The sequence below is a fragment of the Cervus elaphus genome, chromosome 22, assembly GCF_910594005.1.
Source record: "Cervus elaphus chromosome 22, mCerEla1.1, whole genome shotgun sequence".
NCBI classification, from domain to species: Eukaryota; Metazoa; Chordata; class Mammalia; order Artiodactyla; family Cervidae; genus Cervus; species Cervus elaphus.
In genome coordinates this window covers 12,272,076-12,291,559 of record NC_057836.1, presented here as the reverse complement: position 1 = coordinate 12,291,559, position 19,484 = coordinate 12,272,076, and the positions used below count along the sequence as shown (strand labels likewise).

The window sequence follows — 19,484 nt, the reverse complement described above, 5'->3', positions numbered from 1 at the left end:
CATGTTCTAAACTTCTGATTGGGGGAGTTTGTTCCCAAAGGTTCAGAGAGCTTAAGAGATTGGTACAGTGCTAAAGTATTCAACAGCAAAACTGCTGATTCTAAAATTAAGAGTCTGTAGATCATCATTGCTATTAGTTAACAATAGTTAATTATAAGGAAATAATGCTTTAGGGGCACAATTGAATATTTATTATCCATTACAAATAAAATTTATAGTCACTACGTGTGTCATAAAAACTTCCCGATGAATTATATTGTTGATAGTTCCCTACAAAGTGTGTTTTCAAACCACCAAATTCTGAATTGGCTTGTTTTTATTAATTTTTGAAACGTAAGTTTTTAATTCTCATTATAAATGGCCTGCTTACCTTAGCATGTGACCATGTAGTCATGATGCTGGCTTAAGATGAGGCATTCTTTGCACAAGATTAACTTGGCTGTACAGCCAAGCCTTGTTTTATTGTGCTCGTAGGTACCACTTTTTTTTTTTTTTTTAAACAAAAAATTGAAGGTTTGTGTTAACCCTGCTTCAGGCAAGTCTGTTGGCACCACTTTTACAGCGGCATTTGCTCACTTTGTGCCTCTGTGGGTATTACATTGTGGTAATACCCACAGTATTTCAAGCTTTTTCATTACTGTTCTATTTGTTATGGTGATCTGTGATCAGTGATCTTTGTTACTATTGCAAAAAGATTACGATTTGCTGACGGTTCAGATGATGGTGATCATCTGTTAGCAATAAAGTATTTTTTTTTTTTTTAGCAATAAAGTATTCTTAAATTAAGGTACGTACATTGTCTCTTTAGCCATACTGCTATTTCACACTTAATAGACTACAGTAAGGTATAAACATAACTTAAATGCGCAGGGAATTCAGTCCAAAGAATTCATGTGACTCACTTTATTGTAATATTCACTATATTGCAGTGATCTGGAGCCAGTGATCTGTATTATCTCTGAGATACCTATGTAATCCATTTTCTCTGTGACCAACATCTCTGTCTTATAGAATGGAAGGGCTGGAAATAACTTGTTTTGTCTTGCTCCTGTCCTTTCTTCCAGACAAGTATCTTAATCTGTATGTAATTATAGTTAAATTCAAGTAGTCACATTTTTGCCACCCTTAACAGGTCTAATTATAATAACAACCTCTGATAAGAACACAGATTTAAAGTTCCATAAAGCTGGATGAGAACAGACACTGTCGTTGGTACCAGTTTCCTACCAATACCAGTAAAATGTACAGGTGTCAGTGTATGCTGTTTCTCCTTTTCAAAGGAGTTTGGTAGATGTCTTATATTCAGGCATGCAATGAAGCAGACAGTGCAGGAAGCCCTTGAGTGTAGCAGTGATAAGAGTGTGCTCAGTTAGGTGGGCAGCTCCGCAAACCCTGTCAGCTGAAAGGAATTAGGTGGTTGACTCTGGGAAAAGGTGTGACTATCTCTGCAGTACAGACGAAAGTGCCTGTTTCAGTGATGCTTTCTTCAGACACTTTTATTTTAAATATAGGATAAATTAAGTAGAATCACAGTCTGCATGAAGGTATGCAGTATGGACTAACTTTTCCAGGGTTGCACAGCCAATAGGTAGATAGAATGAAATGTTACAAACCAGAACCTAAGGTTTCTTCCAGTATTCCCCAGCCCCCCCCCCCCATACTAAACTTCCACAGGGACTCACAATTATGCAGAGGTGCCCAAGAAGCTGCATTCAGTTAGTTTTATCTTCTGGGATTCCATATATAGAAAAGAAAGATGGTAAATCTTCTGTAGTATTCAATTAGAGTGTCTTTTTAGATGTGATTTATGTTTTACATACTGTCAGGACCCAGTGCCTCCTTAGGAAACCATATCTCTAATTTTATTAGTGTAAGGAAAGAGATGAACTTTAGCTGAAATTTTCTTTATTTCTGTGTTTCTGAAATAAAATGAATAAGGCATTGCTTCTTTTCAGGTTTTCCTCAGGAATCTCTTCTAATGGTATGTTGTGTCTTAATGCGGTACCAAAAATAGATTTCTCCTGGAAAACAGTATTTTGCTGCCAAGAAGGGTCATGAGCTACACTACTGACTTAATAATTTCATCCAGCAGAACACATGTAGAGACTTAGGTATTTCTTACTTTCTGTTCAACTCGGGTGTAGGAGTATTTTTTTTTTTTTCAAGCACCCTTGTCTGACAGATAGTACAGTCTGTATAGGTTATGTGAACTGGTTTCATGAGGCAGTTTTATGCAAAGCATGATATCAAGCTGTTATGCTAAAACAATATTTGTTTGGCTAAAGTGTTGATTACTAGCCAGAGTGATTGTGCAAAAAAAACACCCTATATACTCCTGGCTTATTCAGAGGTGCCACTTTTCTATAAATGCTTTAAGGGTTAACTGGCATACATGCCTCTCAGTTACTTTAAGCAAGGAGTGAGGGTATGTCTGTAAAACTGCTTATTTTTGACAGTCCACACACACACACACAGCAACTAATTAAACAGTTTTTTTCCAAACTGAGTTCATGCTCTGAAGGACCATGTGCTGAGGGGGCAGTGATGGATAGCAAGATGGCCTGTGGAAGGTTAGTTTCAGGGAGCCTGAGTCATCTGGTAAACATGTATGTCAGCTTCTACAAAAGGATTGAGGATAATAGTAACATTATACATAATGCGTGAAGCACTCTACCTGGGTTTTTATTTGGTCCTTATATGAACCCTCCAAGTACTGTCATTTCCATTGTACAGATGGGAAAGCTGAGACGAGAGCTGGAGAGGAGAGGCTGAGTGCTTTACCCAGATGTACGCAGCTTCTCAGAGAGGGTATTTAAACCCAAGCGGTCTGGCTCCATGAAAGGAGGAAATTATATCTCTTCTGAGCAGAGAGGGGGGATATCAGTAGGTTTATGAAAGCCTTTGAACTGGACTGTCATTATGAGTTAGATTCAGATGAAGGATATAAGGAGTCTAGGCCCAAAGAGTGGGCTAGGGGGCAGTATAAGCAAGGTAAAAGGCAAAAAGGTAGACAGCTGTGAGACAAACAAACCTTGGCTTCAGTGTAACCAAAATACAGATAAGTCAGGACTTCCCTGGCAGTCCAGTGATTAGGACTCAGCACTCCCAGTGCAGACCAGGGCAGGGGCTCAATGCCTGGTCAGGGAACTAAGATCCCACATACTGCCTAAAACATGGTGGGGGGGGTGAAGATGTAAGTTTTAAGAAGAGCTAATTAAGTCCAAACCTTGATGTAAGCAAGGTTCTGCACTGATGGAGGTCGGGGGAGAGGTAAATCATACATACAAATATAAGGCGGAGGTTTTCCTCAAATTTACCCCTTATAACAAAGGGGACCACCAGATAATCAGACCTTGAGCCAGTGTTCATATCAGAGGGCTCTCACTGGTCTTTTTTGAAAAATAACATAAAAAATATGAATGGACTAAAGTAAAACTGTTGAGAACAGATGTGCCTGTAAGGACCTTAAATGGTATGTGTATGGTTGGGAATGTTTGTAGGCAATGTCTAACAGAGTTGGTTTTATATAAGCCAAGACATCATACATCTTATTCTTAGGGGAACAACCTCACTATTCCAGGTTCACTGTAAATAGCTTACAGATCACTTAAAGGTTACATGAATATGCTCCTGTGAAGCAGTTGCAGAACACTATAGCTATCCTAATATTAACCAAACAGATGTCAGACAAATCTGCTATCACTGCAAATTTCACCTCAAGACACAACTTAAAGGAAAGGCACTGTGTTGTGTGCCAGAAAAGCAAGACCATTCCCAGTGCAGGTCTCCTGAGGATAAAGGCGCTGATGTCCTACTTGTGGAGAACTAGAATGAGGCAAGGGGAGCAGTATTTCTGAATTACTCTGCTTATATAATACGCAGTCTTATTTAGCTATGTAAATTAATGACTTAGGTAACTTAGATAGTTCCATGTGAGTTCCTTAAAGTTTCAATATATTCAGGTTAACCAAAAGCATTTTCTACTTTTTTAGTTTTTAGTGCGAAAATGGGCATAATTGTCTTATATTCCGAGTTGCCTTATAGTTGGGTATAATGATATATCTTAGTTGCTGAAAATAAATTTTTTATAATTCAACAGCCATTGGTTCCTTATTTTTTAAAGTTAATAAGAATACATTATCAGAGATAATTAAATAAAAATAAAACATGATTACTGTCACTACTACACTTCAGAATTCTTTTGAAGGTTTTAATTGGTATAATAAGAAATAAGAAATAAATATCATGGAGAACAGAAATATTATTTACCGATTATTACCTAACAAAATCTAGGATGCTTATTGAGGTGTCCAGATGCATAATATAAAAACAAAAATCTTGGAAGTGCAGTATATAGCATCGTGACTATAGTTGATAATACTGTATTATATGTTTGAAGGCTGCTAAGAGAAGATTGTAAAAGTTCTCATCACAGGAAAAAAATATGATTTATATGTCGTGATGAATGTTAACTAGACTTATTGTGGTGAGTATTTTGCAGTATGTACATATATCAAATTTTTGTTACCTGTCAGTTGTATCTCAATTAGGTACATATACACAAACACATACACACAGATAGCTTATCTTTATACCAGCAATAACTAATTAGTTGTATGGACCAGGAAATACGTGAAAATCTGTTATTGTTTGTAGCGTTATTTTAAGTAACAAAATATTGAGTCAACTGAAATGTTCATCATTAGGATATTGGTACCATAGATAAATGAAATGAAAATGGTAGGTCAGAGAATAGTATTTATAAAAATGGGCTTTTTTTTTTTTTTTAAATCAATGTGTGTAAGTGACCACTTATGCATAGCAGAAAATCCATAAAGCAAGTGCACCGGACCACTAATTGTGGTTATATCTGGAGAAATGAGGTTGGGTTTTAACCCTATTTAATTAATCATTTAACTCTATTAATGTAATATAATGGTTAAAATTTTATTACAAACAAGTGTTTGTTTTGTATTTAAAAATTAATTTTTAAATCACTGATAGGTATTAGAGAATCTTGAAAGTCAGCTGTGAAGTACAGAGTTTCAGCTAGAGGGAGCCATTAATTTTACTGCAAAATTTAGTATTTGGGTACAGTTACATGGCAGCGTTGAGTGTAGATGTATTATACCAGAGTGTCCAGCACATGCTGGATTCCCAGATGTCATTCACTTTGCTTCACTTCAAATTGAGTGATTGTGCCCTTGTTTTCAAAGAAAGAAACCTCATTTTGTCAGTAAAATGAGCAATCACAAAGGTATCAGAGCTAGTCTATGGTGGAGTTCAAAATTCAGTGCTTTTTTTCTATTTTGTAGCTATTGTCAGAGCTGTTCTTTAAGCAAATTAATTATACAGTTGAGAAACTACACTAAGAGATTACAGGAAGAGATTCAGCGTCAGCATTAGTCGCTCAGTCGTGCCTGACTCTTTGTGACTCCATGGTCTGTCCATGGAATTCTCCAGTCAAGAATACTGGAGTGGGCTGCCATCCCTTTCTCGAGGAGATCTTCCTGGCCCAGGGATCAAACCTGCATCTCCTGCATTGCAGGCAGATTCTTTACCATCTGTGCTACCAGGGAAGCCCATTGGGTTGGTTTAATATGAACCGCAGTGAGAGCTGCTATCGAGAAATGGGAGCAAAGAGGGGAGGGCATTTGGAGGAGAGAACATCTATTTGAACCTGTATCTGAGCTGTTCCTGGGGTAAGGAGCATGTCAGGTGAAGAACCAGTGGTGACTCAGACTGGAAACATGGGTTAGTTCTTGGTTGTCCCATCACACAGAGCAGCAGAGGAAAAATGAAGATGTATAAAGGGGAATTGGTGAGTTTGACTTTGTGCATGTCTTGATTACTAAAATTGCCATCTCTTACAGACACTGATAAGCAGATGTACTGCCTTAGAAACGTGCTATTAACGACTTGAAATAAAACTGAGTGGTGGTTTTCTTCTCAGCAGCAAGGAGTGCAGCCGACAGCCCCCTCTCAGCAGGCGGCGCAGTATCCGCTCCCTCAGGCATCGGCCCCCAGCGAGGCCGCGATTGCTCAGCCCGTGAGTCAGCCTCCACCTCCACAGGCCTTGCCACACGTGTCCGCGGGAAAACAGGTGAGTGCCACATTTCTGGAAGGAGCACCACATGACTTTTGCTTCCCTGGTGGTAAAACTGCTAAGTGGAATGAACATTACTTCTGTGCATTGTTCCCGTTCAGTCGCTCAGACCACAGCCCGCCAGGCTCCTCTGTCCATGGTGTGTCTTTTGTATATATGAATTGGTTAATATAAATGGGTGTTTATACAGCAGTGGTAATCCAAGAATGTTCAGCTTTTAGGTTGAACAGAAAATAAGTTTGACAGATGTAGAACTGATAAGGGTGCTGCAGTGATGACATTTTCTAGAATTGTCAGTTGTATCTGTTCCAGGTTTGCAATTATGCTGTTTTCATGTAGACTTATGTGTTATTCCCTGCCCTTATTGTCTTCTGACAGTCATAAAAAAAAACACTATATGATTTTTTTTTTTTTCCTAAATAATCCTTCTAGTCACTTGAAAAGTAGCCCTGTTGAAGATACACCTTTCTGAAGGACATTTTTTCAACTTTAACCTTGGGACTTGGGCTTGTATTTTGATACAATGTATTGTTTCTGTCATATTTGGTCACATCTGAGACTCTTGTCAGTTGTAAAATGCACCATTATTTTAGGTAACACTGAGAGCTGACGCACCGTTAATTGTAAGGTATATCTTAATTTCATAAATGTTAAAATGACCATGTGGAAAGGCATGATTGCATCCTGCAATTAGTGGAATATGGTCATAGACCTACTCTTACAGGCTTGGGTGGGACATGAGAACTGTGGAAGCAATATGGATGAGCTATAAGTCCACTGGGGAGGAAGTCCTTTGAATTTCAGCCATTACCATAACAGCAGTTGTAAGTTTAGTGACAGCAGACGTGCCAGTGGATCATGGCTTGTGAAACATGCCTCATTCAGGATGTGAAGGAGACGTTTCCTATGCAAGAGCTGTCTGTTGTTGATGGTAAAGTGTGAGCGGAGTTTTCTAGCGCAGATTTAGAACAGCAGCAGTCCATCAGCCGCCCGTCTGCAGCTGCCTCTCCCTGCTCCTGTTGGCACGTTAACTTACACTAATGTATGCAGGGATTGGTGTTTGTTTTAATTTTCTTTCTTTTTGGCTAATAAACAAGTCTTGCTTTTGGCAGCCTTGCTTTTTTTCTTTTTTTTTTTTAAGTCTATCTGTTTTGTTTTTCTTTACCTTCCCAGCTTCCAGTTTCCCAGCCAGTACCAGCTCTCCAAGGCGAACCTCAGATCCCAGTTGCAACACAGCCCTCAGTCGTTCCCGTCCGTGCTGGGGCTCACTTCCTTCCTGTGGGACAGCCGCTCCCCCCCTCTTTACTGCCCCAGTACCCCACCTCTCAGCTGCCGCCCGTCTCTCAGCTCCCCTCTGCTCCTCCTCACGTGTCCGTGGCTCAGCCAGGCTTCCCACCCCTGCCCGTCACGATGGCAGCTGGCGTTAGTCAGCCTCTGCTCACCTTGGCCTCATCTGCTGTGGCGGCCGCCGTCCCAGGTGCACCCGCTGTGGTCCCTAGTCAGCTTCCTGCCCTCCTGCAGCCTGTGACCCAGCTGCCGAGTCAGGCTCACCCGCAGCTCCTGCAGCCAGCAGTTCAGTCCATGGGGATCCCCGCCAGCCTTGGACAGACTGCCGAGGTGCCACTTCCCCCTGGAGATATTCTCTACCAGGTATTGTGCTGGCTGGCAGAAGAAGGGCCACGGAGGGTTTGGTCATAATGACAGAACATCAGGGACTTAAAAAATGAATAACTGAATATCATAATAACCAGCAATAACACAGGTTGCTGTTCTCAACCAGACATGCCAAAACAGTCCACATCTGAGAAAGGACTGGGTAGAGATGTCTGGTTCATTTGCATCTTCTCCAAGACCCCTCCTTGAGAGAAAAATGGCTCTCCACATTCACTGTGAGTGAGAGCTTGGTATGACTCACAGTACATTGTATCAGGCTGCATTTTTTTATGGGAGGAGTAATGGTTGGGTAGCCAACATGGTGTCGATGGAAACCTTCAGGGTTTAGATTTAGAATACTAGCAAGTCGTTATGTGACTGGCATGACTGATACCTTCAAGAGTTTTTGCATTTTCGTGTTGGACTGCCTGGAAAGTAGATGTTTTTTTGGAGGAATTATGTTTGTTCTTCCTATTTAAAATCATCTCCAGAAGGGAAAAAAAGCAGCAGTTTAAAAGTTCAGTTACGTGCAGTCCTATCCTCTAAATCGAAATCAGTCAGTCATTTCGTTTGAAAATGTTTAAACTATTAGAGATTGGGCTACTTTTCTTTGCTGTGTGCTTTCCTTTCTTTTTCTTTTTCCCTTGCATGTCTTGCTGTTTTGCTCATTTGATGACCCAACCTGCACTAATTTCCCTTCCTCGTTTCTGTCACAGGGCTTCCCACCTCGACTGCCATCACAGTACCCAGGAGACTCAAACATTGCTCCCTCCTCCAGCGCAGCTTCTGTGTGCCTGCCTTCTGCAGTCCTGTCCCCTCCCATGCCAACAGAGGCGCTGGCTGCCCCTGGTTACTTTCCTGCAATGGTGCAGTCCTATGTGGAGTCCAGTCTCTTGGTTCCTGTGGGCAGTGTAGGAGGACAGGTCCAGGTGTCCCAGCCGGCAGTGAGCTTAGCACAAGCCCCCACCACATCCTCCCAGCAAGCAGCTCTGGAGGTAAATGGAGTTCCTGCATGTTTACGTCTGAAGCGTACGCACAATGGGATAGAAATGACAAAGGAGAAACATAGGTTCCCTGACGTAGGATTCATTTGGAAACTATTTCAAACTAACTTGTGAATGACTTTTTCTTACAGCAGAATGAAATGCCAGTGTGGGGGCCTTGTTGCCACTGGCTGTTCTGTTGGGAAGTGAGTGTGCCTTGAGAAGATTAACCTCGTTAGCACTTCACTTCTCTAGCTGGCCCTCTAGCCGTCGTTCTTAACCCTTTCTTTCACAAGTTCCTGCCATGGGCAGTCACCAGAATAGCTTCCCCTGCTATGCTCCCAGTGGCCTTTTCTGCCCCACTCCGAGAGAGCTCTGAGCCGTCTTCTGCGCTTTGCTCTGCCTGCCCTGTTGCACCTTGTGGTGAGATGCTGGCTGCATGGCAGGTTGTAGTTCCTCACTACCTAGCCGCTCCTCTGGCTGATGACACACCATGCAGTCTGTACCAGAGACTAGCTTTAGAAATTTCCTTCGCAATTTAAGACAACTGTCTGTAGGTGCTGATTTTGAGAGTTATTAGTAAATGTAGTGCTTCTAGGACTTCGGGGAGGGATAAGGAAAAAAAAAAGACTAGCTAGTTGGGGATGGTCAGTAATAAACTGCTTTACGGCCGAGGTGTGAATTTCCCTTTCTGTTCACAGAGCACTCAGGTCGTCTCTCAGGTGGCTCCTTCAGAGCCAGCTCCCGGGGCTCAGCCACAGCCTGCCCAGCCAGCCACGGTGGTCTCTTCTATAGACAGGTATGTGACAGGGCAGTTGTCCATTCTTGATGGGAGGATGGAATAGAAGGAAGGTTGAAATCGCACCGTAAACTTTGGTTTTGCAGCGCACACTCAGATGTGGCTTCAGGCATGAGTGATGGCAACGAGAACGTCCCCTCGTCCAGCGGGAGGCACGAGGGCAGGACGACGAAGCGGCTGCATCGGAAGTCTATAAGGAGCCGCTCTCGTCACGAGAAGCCTTCCCGCCCCAAACTGAGAATTCTCAATGTAAGTGTTGCTGACTTCTGGCTTCATGCAGTTGATTAATAACGTTTAAATATTTCTAAAGCTTGTGTATATTGATGAAAGTTTGGGATCTTTTTTTTAATCACCCAGATGATATTGTTAAATTCGATATTTCTATGAGAAGGCACTGTCTTATCTTTTAGGAAAAAAATAGGGTTTTATTTGTAGAACAAAGACCTTACATTTCTTCCAGACCCTTTAGTGAAAGATGTATACAAGTGCATGCTAAGTTGCTACAATTGTATCCAACTCTTTGCACCCTATAGACTAGCCCAGTAGGTTCATCTGTCCATGGGATTCTGCAGGCAAGAATACTGGAGTGTGGTGCCATTTCCTTCTCCATAAGAGGCAGTGCTTGGCCTGTGTTACCTGTCACATTAAGTCCCAGAGCTGAGTGTGGTGTTCTGAGATATGAAGTACCTTTCCTTTTTTCTTTTTAGGTTTCAAATAAAGGAGATCGGGTGGTAGAATGTCAGTTAGAGACTCACAATCGGAAGATGGTTACATTCAAATTCGATTTAGATGGTGACAACCCTGAGGAGATAGCGACAATTATGGTATGTCTCTGTCTGGAGTTCCAGACTTTTCCTGTGTCCTTGATCTTCATATCCACTGCCTTAGGCGCATGTGCAGTATTCTGTGAACTATTTTGACAGTAACGAATTTATTTCAGTGTGAATTTAACCAGCACACCAAACCTGTGATGTACAGGTGTTTTTTTCCTAGGGCGTGTGTAACTAGGTATTGAAGAACTGACTCACGTAGTAATCAAATCACAGTATGGGTGTTACACAGATGGGCAGAAGTGGTGATGGGATGACTAAAGCTCCAGCACTATACGAAAGGCGGACGTCACGTTCCTTTTACAGGTGAACAATGACTTTATTCTGGCACTGGAGAGAGATGCGTTTGTGGAGCAGGTGCGGGAGATCATTGAGAAAGCTGACGAGATGCTCAGTGAGGATGTCAGCGTGGAGCCAGAGGGTGACCAGAGCTTGGAGAGTCTCCATGGCAAGGATGACTATGGCTTCTCAGGCGCCCAAGTAGGTTCATCATTCCCATGGTGAAGCTCTGTTTACGGTAAAAGTATGCCGTATTTGCCTTGCAGAGTCTGAGCCATCTAGTCTGACACTTTGCGAGTGTCTGGTGATACCACATCACACCTGTAACTGAGATGATCAGCATTTATATTCTTTTTGCATGTGGCTGTTTGCTTTGCTTGATCATTAAGATTGAGTTAGAGAACACATTTAATCCCTTTTGTTTGTTGTAGAAATTGGAAGGAGAGTTCAAACAACCGATTCCTGCATCTTCCATGCCACAACAGATAGGTGAATTTCTTTTCTTTTTATTTTTCTTACCTTTTACCTAAGAAGTTGTGTGCTAATGATGAAATTTTGAAGCTTTGTGTTGGTGACAGTGTATGTAATAATAGCACAGTTAAGTGGTTTGTTTCTTTTTAAGCAGGCGTTCCTGCCAGTTCTTTAACTCAAGTTGTTCATTCTGCTGGAAGACGGTTTATAGTAAGTCCTGTGCCAGAAAGTCGATTACGAGAATCAAAACTTTTCACTGAAATTTCAGATACGGGTAAGAAATTGTTTCTCCCACATACATGTCTCTCCCTCATAGATTGGAAGCTTGGTCAAATGATGACATAGACAGTACAGAAGAGTAGAAAATTGAGACTAACCAACAGATAAACATATGGAGAAGGGAAATAGATGATGAATAGAGTGGATTTAAGCAAATGGGCCCGGAAGGGTGGCCGCACCAGACACAGCCTGTGTGACCTATGCTGCGTGGGATCAGCACCATGTGTGTCTCCATTTAGCGCTACCATGGATGGCTTGCAGTCCCTCCGTGTCTCTTTCAGAAGTACACATTCATACGAGATGACCTACTCTGCCCGAGCTCCCCTGTCACATGCTGACACCTGCTTGGGAGAGCTCGTGCACCTTGTGGGTGTGTGGCACTGTTAAGAAGCCCAAAGATAGGTGAGGGCACCCTTCTGAATTGGCTTTTTACAACGGACTGAGTCTGAATTTTCCTTTTCATTTGCAGTTGCTGCTTCCACATCTGCGGGCCCTGGAATGAACTTGTCTCACTCTGCCTCGTCCCTTAGTCTGCAGCAGGCCTTTTCTGAACTTAGACACGCTCGGATGGCAGAAGGGCCGAGCACGGCTCCTCCCCACTTTGGTCAGACAGGCCCCGTGTTTCCAGCAGTGCCTCCCGCACTGAGCAGCGCCCCTGGAGCCCCGGCCGCAGCAGCTGCAGCCTCAATGTCAGCCCCTGCCCCGAGCCACCCTCTTAGTGACGTGGCCACGTCGGTCATTCAGGCTGAGGTGACAGTGGCGCCTGGAACAGGTGTCATGCCTCCCAGTGGTCTCCCTGTACCCCCTGCATCTGAGTCCCTGGCACCTTCCAGCGTGGCCCCCAGCATCACCATCCCTGCGGTTCTCTCGGCACTGCCGGTGCCCCAGGCAGCGCAGGCTCCCACCCCCGGCGGCGGGGCCTCCAGTGCAGGCACTTTCCCCTCTGCACCTGCATCCCTGGCACCAGCCTCTGCTGTGGGCAGTGCTGTCGCCTCTGCTGCTCAGCTTCCACCTGTGCCGTCTCAGCCCACAGCAGGCAGCTCGGCCGGGGTGGCCACGCTGACAGCCGTGCCCGCTGCCGCTCTGGGCCCCAGCCTCATGGCACCGCCGTCCCTTGCTCTCAGCAGCAGCACCTCCGCCCCGGCTCTGGCGGAAACAGTGCTGGTCAGTGCCCACGCCCTGGATAAGACGGCTCACAGCAGCACCACTGGACTGGCTCTGCCCCTTCCTGCCACCTCGTCCTCTCCCGCCCCTGGAGCAGGAGTGTCCAGTGCTGTTTCTCAGCCTGCTGCTGCGGCTCACCCTTTGGTTCTCCCCTCAGTCATAGCCTCTACTCCCGTACTCTCCCAGGCAGGACCCGTGTCAACACCCCTGCTGCCCCAGGTACCCGGCATCCCACCCCTGGTACAGCCTGCTGTCAGCGTGCCTGCCGTGCAGCAGACCCTGGTTCATAGTCAGCCTCAGCCCGCTCCACTCCCCAACCAGCCCCACACTCACTGTCCTGAGATAGACACCGACACTCAACCCAAAGCTCCCGGGATCGACGATATCAAGACTTTGGAGGAAAAGCTGCGATCTCTCTTCAGTGAGCATGGCTCATCTGGAGCCCAACATGCCCCCGTCTCGCTGGAGACCTCGCTCGCTGTGGAGACCGCGGTCACAGCAGGCCTCCCGACCGCTGCTGTTGCACCAAGCAAGCCTCTGACTTCCTCTGCCAGTACTTGCTTGCCGCCGGCCAGTCTGCCCTTAGGAGCAGCTGGCTTACCAGTTATACCAACGGTCACTCCTGGGCAAGTTTCCACCCCAGTCAGCTCTGCGCCAGGAGTGAAACTGGAAACTCCTCCAGCAAAGCCACCTTTAACTAAGCCTCCAGTAAGATTCTTATTTTGAGATAGTCTGGAGAATACTGCTCTTCCCTACCCCCACCCCAAAGTACACTTTTTCGGTTCAGCCTTGCAGTATAGTTATAATGATGCTTGGCTTCCTTATAGTAGATACTTATTAAATTAATTGAAGGTAATTTTAGAATATATGTTCCTTGAACTTGAGATTTTTCTCTTTTGAAATGTGGCAGGATTTGGGGTTACCTGTAAGATTTTCTAAGAATGTATAGTAGGTAAAATACAGGCATTGTTTCTGAATCGGTACAGACTGGTACTGAAGAAACCCATATCCCACAGGGCGTGGGATGCTCCTGCTGGCAGCTGCACCTGGTGACAGCAGTTCACAGTCTTTGTTTCCATGAGAATGAAGCAGGTTTTCTGCTTTGCTCAGATTCCATAGACACACAATTTGGAGTTTATAAAAAGCTGGAAGTTGGTGGTAAATTTGATGGAAGGAGAAGGGAATCTAATGTGAAGGATACGATTACTAGAATGTGTTTGCTGGTTCTGCTGTGGTGCCTTCCTCTGATTCTGCCATCTCCAGTCTCTGCTCTTCTCCAACAAGGCTGTGTTTCTCCTGTTGTATGCCTCCCCCTCTTTCTGCCTTGCCTTCCGTGTGAGATCTCTTGTACAGTGGGGTAGTACAGCGGCTTCACTCAGACAGCATACAGATGACTTGATAGCATTAGATTTCTGATGCCTTTTGCTGTCAGACCTGCCCCATGGTTATTTCTGAACTGTGCTGTGCCCTCAGACACCCTGATGACACTGTGCCAACAGGCTTGCGAGGGCCTGTCTGTGCCTCGTGTCCGACAGCCTTCATCCGCTCTGCTTTCCCTCAGGAACAGCCTTTTACTAAGTTCTGTTCCTTGTGTTGGTATATCATGGTAACCCCTCTACGAGTGCCATGGTTATAATGTCCTTTATTTATGATAGATACCAGATTGTGACCCAGGCAACAAACTTCCCTTAACCAATGCGTCCTGTTCCTACGCTTCTGCATTTGAATTAGTTGGTTTGCTCTCTGTATGCTGTCTCTGCTCAGCATCTCACGGACTTGAATTTGCCTTCATTGTCTGTAGGTGCTGCCCGTGGGCACTGAACTTCCAGCTGGTACTCCGCCCAGCGAGCAGCTGCCACCTTTTCCGGGACCTTCACTAACTCAGGTGCCCTTCAACTTGGCAGATTTCTGTTTGTGCCTCTCCTTTCTTTCTCAAAGCTTATTGCAGTTCTCCACTGCATGAACTTGCCTCTGGCTGCCGTTTGGTTTTGACTTAGTAACAACTTGCTTTTAAAACACCGTAGCTGACAATATAGGTCCTACTTAAAGTCAGAAGTAAATCATCTAGAAATCATTTGATGTTAATATTTTTTCATATCTTACGGAAAAAAAATAGTAAACGTGACATTTTGCCAGAAAAGATATAATTGCTTTGTCATTCATACTTCTGTAGAATACTGAAAAGATTACACCATTGGGCAAGTGAAAAATTTTTATGTAATCAAAATTAATGGTGAAATTTCCTAAGAAAAGGGTGCCACCCTGATAACTGATAATGGCCTGTTTTTTCTTGAATTTTGACATTTCTCTCAGTGACCTCTTCATGAAGTAATTGGGTATGAGAGGGTCATGGTTACGAAAAATAGATACTAATCTTAAAATCCAAAACCCAACAGAGCTCAGCTAACATGAGATTGCTCAGAGATAAGTGAGACCAGTGATGCAACAATGAGATCCCATCTCACACCCATTCTGCTCACTTGGGGTCAGAATCACCTGCAGTCTGTGAATTAATATGGCTTTTCCCAATCTACCCCCAATCCCACACATGAGTCAAATTCCTATAAATAAAGTACTTGGCATGAGCCCATTATAACTATGTAAGAGCTTGTGACACGGGACAAGCTAGTAAACAGTGAAACTAAATTAGGGACTTACTTTAGAATAAGATGTAAGAAAAAATATGATAAATTGCTAACTTGAAGTCTGAGTTTATCCTTACTTCTTTAATCCCAGATACACAGTAAAACATAATTTAAGCAACTTGCTAAATAAGTAATAACTCCAATAGAGAACCCACTCCATCAGCTGCTAAACTTTGAAAATGAATGTGAAAGTCTTGAACCTATTATCATTAAAAACATGTATTCCAATTCCTCAGAAGGCCCAAAATGTGAAATGAGAAACAGCAAATTAGACCTATGGGAGTGAGGCTAAGGGGACGAACGCTAGAGAGGCGCACGGTTGATGGAAGCCGAGGCAGTGACAGTGTGCTGCTGCCTCCTGTTATTCACAAGGACAGGTCCTCGGGGAGGTGGACCAAACTGAAGAAGAAAATAGGGGACCATACGGCTAATCTGCCCATCAATCTTGATACATGTTTTAAAATATATTTTTACGGAGAGGACAGATATAAGAAAGAAGACCTCAAAACTGTAAAAATATAAATGTAAATGGGTTTTTGTGTGGCTTGAGAACTTGATGATACTGTTTTGAGAGCTTGGTTAATCATTCAAGCAGGAAAGTTAAGGTGAGTGTAGATTATTGGGTTCAGTACTGAGTGAGCAGAGAAGGTCACGCGTGTGGTCTGAGCAGGAAGCAGTGTGTCCCGTGTGTGTTGGCACTGGCCGTGCCCGAGAGTATGCTCACCATGCTGTGTCCTTCAGCCCCCGCAGCCCCTGGGAGACCTGGACGCTCAGCTGAGAAGAACCCTCAGTCCCGAGACTGGTGTGCTGACATCTGCCGTTGGTGTGAGTTCTGACAACCTTGATATAATCTCCCCATAACCCTCATGTCTTAACATTTCTGGGATGTAAGCTGTGACCTTGACCACTTTGAATACCTTTAGCACCAAAGCAGAGTCTTTGCTTTTGTTCCAGTCAACAGAAATGAGATGGTTAATGAAGGAGTAACACTGACCTAGCAGCGTAACCAAGCAAGACATTAGTTTTGATTTTCTTATCTTCCCTGTAGTTAGAGCTCTCCCACAGACCAGCCCTGTGGATGCTGTGTTTATGCCTGGCAGGAGGCCACACTTTTAAGTTTGAAATCTTAACGTCTTCCTTTTAGGCTTGTGACAAAATAATGTTCTGAATCAAATTACCTTTCTGTGAATCTCCATGTTTAAGCATTCCATGAGAAAAATTAAGAAAGCAATTTGGAAAGGTGAAGACTCAAAATCTCTTTAAAAAATCTCTAAAACATCTGTCTTTCTTTACATCAGACTAGTTTTTAGGTTATTAAAGAAAAATTGCCTTAGACAAAAGTGTTTCTTTACATATCCTGTCTTTCTGCTCTTTCTGACCAGCGGAAAGGCAGCAGGGAAAAGACCCTCTTACCGAGCCTCTGACACTAAAGCCGTCGTGGTGTCTGTGTGTGTCTTGCAGCCCGTGTCTGTGGTGGCTCCAGCAGCAGTTGTGGAGACAGGAGCCCAGCTTCCGAAGGATGGTGAGAGCACCCTTCTTCCTCCCTGTTCCCATGCCAGGCCTTCCTGTAGTTGATGGTGGGAGGTACACGTTCTTGAGAGTTTGCAGGTGTACTTGAGCCTGTCAGAGGACATTCTTATGTATTTCCTGATTGACAAGAACCGATACTAACATCTAGAGCAATAGTGTCAGTAGGGTCATGAGGTTTTTACTTCTTTTAGAGCAGTCGCTTGCCAGGGGGTAATGATAGTTTCTTAGCATAAGACTCTTTGTTTTTAGCTAGGCCAGATCCTTGCTAAAACATGACAAAGAAATTCAAGCATATTTATAAAAGTTAATTTATTCGCAGCCTCTTGGCTTTTGAGATGTATAGAAATATAGAAGCTTAAACAGCATGGATGGTGAAAATGCACATGTAAGAGTTCAGATTCTCAGTTTTAAACATTATTTTTATCTATTTCTGAATTGTTTAGAATTGGCATGTCCATAAAATAATCTGTTTTAAAAAGGTACATTTCCAAAAAACTTTAGTTCTGTAAAAATTATCCATACCAACAGCTTAAATGTTTTATTAGAACTTTTATCATGATGTTACTTGTAAGTTCATATCAGCTATTGTTGCTGTAAAGTTTTGCTGTAAATCTCTCTTCACCATCAGTCCCACAGAACATGGGAAATTTAACACCTTTTTTTGTTGCCTCCTCAACACCACCTGACATAAGTGTAATTCCCCGTATTACTATTAGTAAGATTGCCTGAATGCTCTTACTACTTCCTGTCTTCCTTAAAAGTGCTAAGTTTCACTTAAGACCTTTCTAAATTAAATTATTTTCAAGACAGTCACACTATGAATTGGCTCTTATTGTAAAAGAAGTGACTTGAAAATGAGTGGAATAGACTAAGAAGTGACTTGAAAATGAGTGGAATAGACTAGAAAGTCTAGAAATGGACAAACTAAAATGGAATGTAGAATATGAAAAAGGTAGCCTTTCAAATCGATGAAATGAGATGGGGTATTTCAGTAAGTGGTTTGGACAACTGGACAGCCATCTGGAAGAAAGTAAAGATGTATCACTAGCCTAGGCCAAAATAAATTCAAAGTGGATCTTTCTTTATTTTTTTCAACTATCTAGAGCAGAGCTGACAAACTTGTTCTGTAAGAGGCCAGAGAAGGAGATATTTCAGGTGTTGCTGGCCATACAGTCTCTGTCACAACTACTCAAATATCTAACCTATTGTAGCCCCAAAGAAATAATAGATAATAAATGAATGAGCTATGTTTCAATAAAATTTATTTATAAAAACAATCTGTGGGCTAGATTTGGTTCACAGATCATAGTTTGTTACTCCCTGATACAGAGAAAGATGTTATTATTATGTTTAATACCCAACCCAGAAGCATTTATAGATTTTCAATTTCTGCATGGGGGGAAAAGGACTGTTATGTCCAAAGATAAAGATAAATGAAAACCTGGGAAATGTGTGTGTTGTATATGCCTGTCACAAAAAGGACTTAGTTTTGCCAGGAAAAAGAATTTCTGTAAATTTGGCATAGACCCAAATTTTAAAAAAGATAACGGGGGGAAAAAAAACATAGACATGAAAAAATTTGACTTCCTTCATGAAACAGAACAGTAGAATAAAACTACAAGTCATAATATTTTTCCCCTGTCCTTAGTAAATTCAGAAGTTAATAACCACTGGTGACTTGGTATATATATAGCCTTTTTGGAGATCAGTTTATGTCTGTCAGAGTTTTAAATGGCAGAGATTCAGTACACCCATTCTTAATTTACTCCATGGATTTTTAATATAAGAATATACATATTAGAGCAGTTGCTGCTATAAAAATCTGCTACAGCTAGTTCCCATTTAAAATGGGTCTTTAGTGTCCTCAACAGACTCTCATGGTTTGCTTCATTTATTTACATCGTTAAGTTACAGGACAGAGCTACAGTGTCCCTGCCTGTCAGCCTTAGTATCTCTTCTTGTGTGAGTTAAGCCGGGAAGCCGCATTGCTGCTGTGTGGCTTTTATTCCCCCACGTGGTACGCTGTCCTGTGTGTGGTATACGGGGAGGCAGAGGGTTACACAGAAGGTGTCTGGTAGGAAGCCGAGCAGTAACCGTTTCCCCTTGTTGGGCGCAGTGAGGGGGGACAGATACAAGGAAGTGTTCCTCTCCTCTAATGAGTTTTTTCTTGGAATGCACAGTTTCTATTTGCTGTGTTTCTGGCTAGGGAAAGGAAGCTGCTAAAAAGATGCTGACATTCGTTCCTTTCCTCCTCCGTGTAGTTGTTTCAGTCTCTCAAGTGACAGAAGCTCCTGTCCTTGCACCCACTTCCACAGCTGGTGTTCTGAAGATGGGGCGATTTCAGGTGAGACTCTCGCTTTTAGAGGGTAGTGTGTGTGTAATGAAAAAAGGATCCCCAATACGGGGGGTAGTGGTGTATGTATGATGAAAAAGGAATTTCCCATTTCGGGGTGGGAGTGTGTATATAAGAAACACATCTGTCTTTGGGAACCGAATTGCCATCAATGACATGTCTTTTTTATAGGGAGCACTTAAGAGCTGTTTATCATTTTTCTCTCTTAAAATAATAGCTGCTGATTAAGGAAAACGAAGACTACTTAGAGTGGCAGAGAAACAGTGGACGGTTGTGCCTCTGCCTGTCCTCCTCTTTGCCCTCTGCTCTGTGCTGTGTGGGCCTGGCGTTGACCCTGCTGCTTTCTGATGGCTCTCTGTGGCTTTTCCCATTGAGGGCTAGGGTTATCCAGC

The 19,484-nt window shown here is 43.1% G+C and overlaps 1 protein-coding gene across 25 annotated transcripts in view; it reads left to right on the top strand.

The window, feature by feature from the left end:
* Positions 1 to 19,484, top strand: part of WNK1 (WNK lysine deficient protein kinase 1) — a 128,614-nt gene that overhangs the window by 96,173 nt on the left and 12,957 nt on the right. For 6 of the 25 annotated variants that reach the window (XM_043881869.1, XM_043881866.1, XM_043881872.1 and 3 more), the window contains 15 exons: positions 5,954 to 6,103; positions 7,280 to 7,756; positions 8,476 to 8,754; positions 8,895 to 8,948; positions 9,444 to 9,541; positions 9,628 to 9,790; positions 10,249 to 10,365; positions 10,678 to 10,851; positions 11,082 to 11,139; positions 11,273 to 11,395; positions 11,870 to 13,272; positions 14,366 to 14,449; positions 15,951 to 16,034; positions 16,671 to 16,731; positions 19,001 to 19,083. In XM_043881869.1, the coding sequence (XP_043737804.1) occupies positions 5,954 to 6,103; positions 7,280 to 7,756; positions 8,476 to 8,754; positions 8,895 to 8,948; positions 9,444 to 9,541; positions 9,628 to 9,790; positions 10,249 to 10,365; positions 10,678 to 10,851; positions 11,082 to 11,139; positions 11,273 to 11,395; positions 11,870 to 13,272; positions 14,366 to 14,449; positions 15,951 to 16,034; positions 16,671 to 16,731; positions 19,001 to 19,083 (3,408 nt within the window). The remainder of the gene's footprint in view (positions 1 to 5,953; positions 6,104 to 7,279; positions 7,757 to 8,475; positions 8,755 to 8,894; positions 8,949 to 9,443; positions 9,542 to 9,627; positions 9,791 to 10,248; positions 10,366 to 10,677; positions 10,852 to 11,081; positions 11,140 to 11,272; positions 11,396 to 11,869; positions 13,273 to 14,365; positions 14,450 to 15,950; positions 16,035 to 16,670; positions 16,732 to 19,000; positions 19,084 to 19,484) is intronic. The other 19 variants (XM_043881888.1, XM_043881871.1, XM_043881882.1 and 16 more) reach the window with 10 other exon arrangements.